This window comes from Sphaeroforma arctica (genome assembly GCF_001186125.1).
Source record: "Sphaeroforma arctica JP610 unplaced genomic scaffold supercont1.13070, whole genome shotgun sequence".
NCBI lineage: Eukaryota > Ichthyosporea > Ichthyophonida > Sphaeroforma > Sphaeroforma arctica.
In genome coordinates, this window is record NW_014027488.1 from 1 (window position 1) to 683 (window position 683).

At 38.8% G+C, this 683-nt stretch overlaps 1 protein-coding gene across 1 annotated transcript; it reads left to right on the top strand.

Moving 5' to 3' along the window:
* Positions 1-180: 180 nt before the first annotated feature.
* On the top strand, positions 181-355 carry SARC_17981 (hypothetical protein; the record flags this gene model as incomplete). The annotated part of the gene is made up of 1 exon (XM_014287938.1): positions 181-355. A coding segment is annotated over one exon (175 nt), but the record flags the coding sequence as incomplete, so codon positions are not given.
* Positions 356-683: the final 328 nt, after the last annotated feature.

Here is a 683-nt window from a genome sequence, read left to right on the forward strand (position 1 = left end):
TATGTATGTATCATATGTATATATGTATATATATATACAAGGTATTTTATAATATAATTTTATTTTCTATATCTATATCTCTATCTATATCTACATCTACATGTATATCTATTTATACATACTTATATACTGCGCTGTATCCTGGCAGGGATTATCGAGGGTATTTTTCGTCTTTCCGGCATGAGTTCCGAGATCAACGCGTACAAGTACAAGCTAGACCAGGGTGTAAACGTGGACTTTGACCAGGAGGAGAACCCTCACAACGTGGCTGGTTTGATTAAACTATATCTCCGCGAATTGCCTGAGCCTCTGATGACTTGGGATATGTACGACCCCTTTATTATGCCACAGACGGGTGTGTACCACGCGAGAAAGTTCGGTACATTTGGGTATATGTATACACTGTATTTGCGTGGGTGTGTTTGTACTCGTAGTTGTGTGTGCTTTGATCAGAGGGTTGGGTATTTAGTGAGGTCCCAACAGGAGGTGTAAACCCACCAGTGAGCGGATTCGTTCATTTTTTGGTATTCCGCAATCACCTGAGCTGTAAATGACTTGAGATATGTATGGCTGGGTGATTGTTGCCACACCATATGCAAACGGGACTAGCACATACATACACACACACACACACATATATATATATATATATATATATATATATATAGTATATGCATACTTAC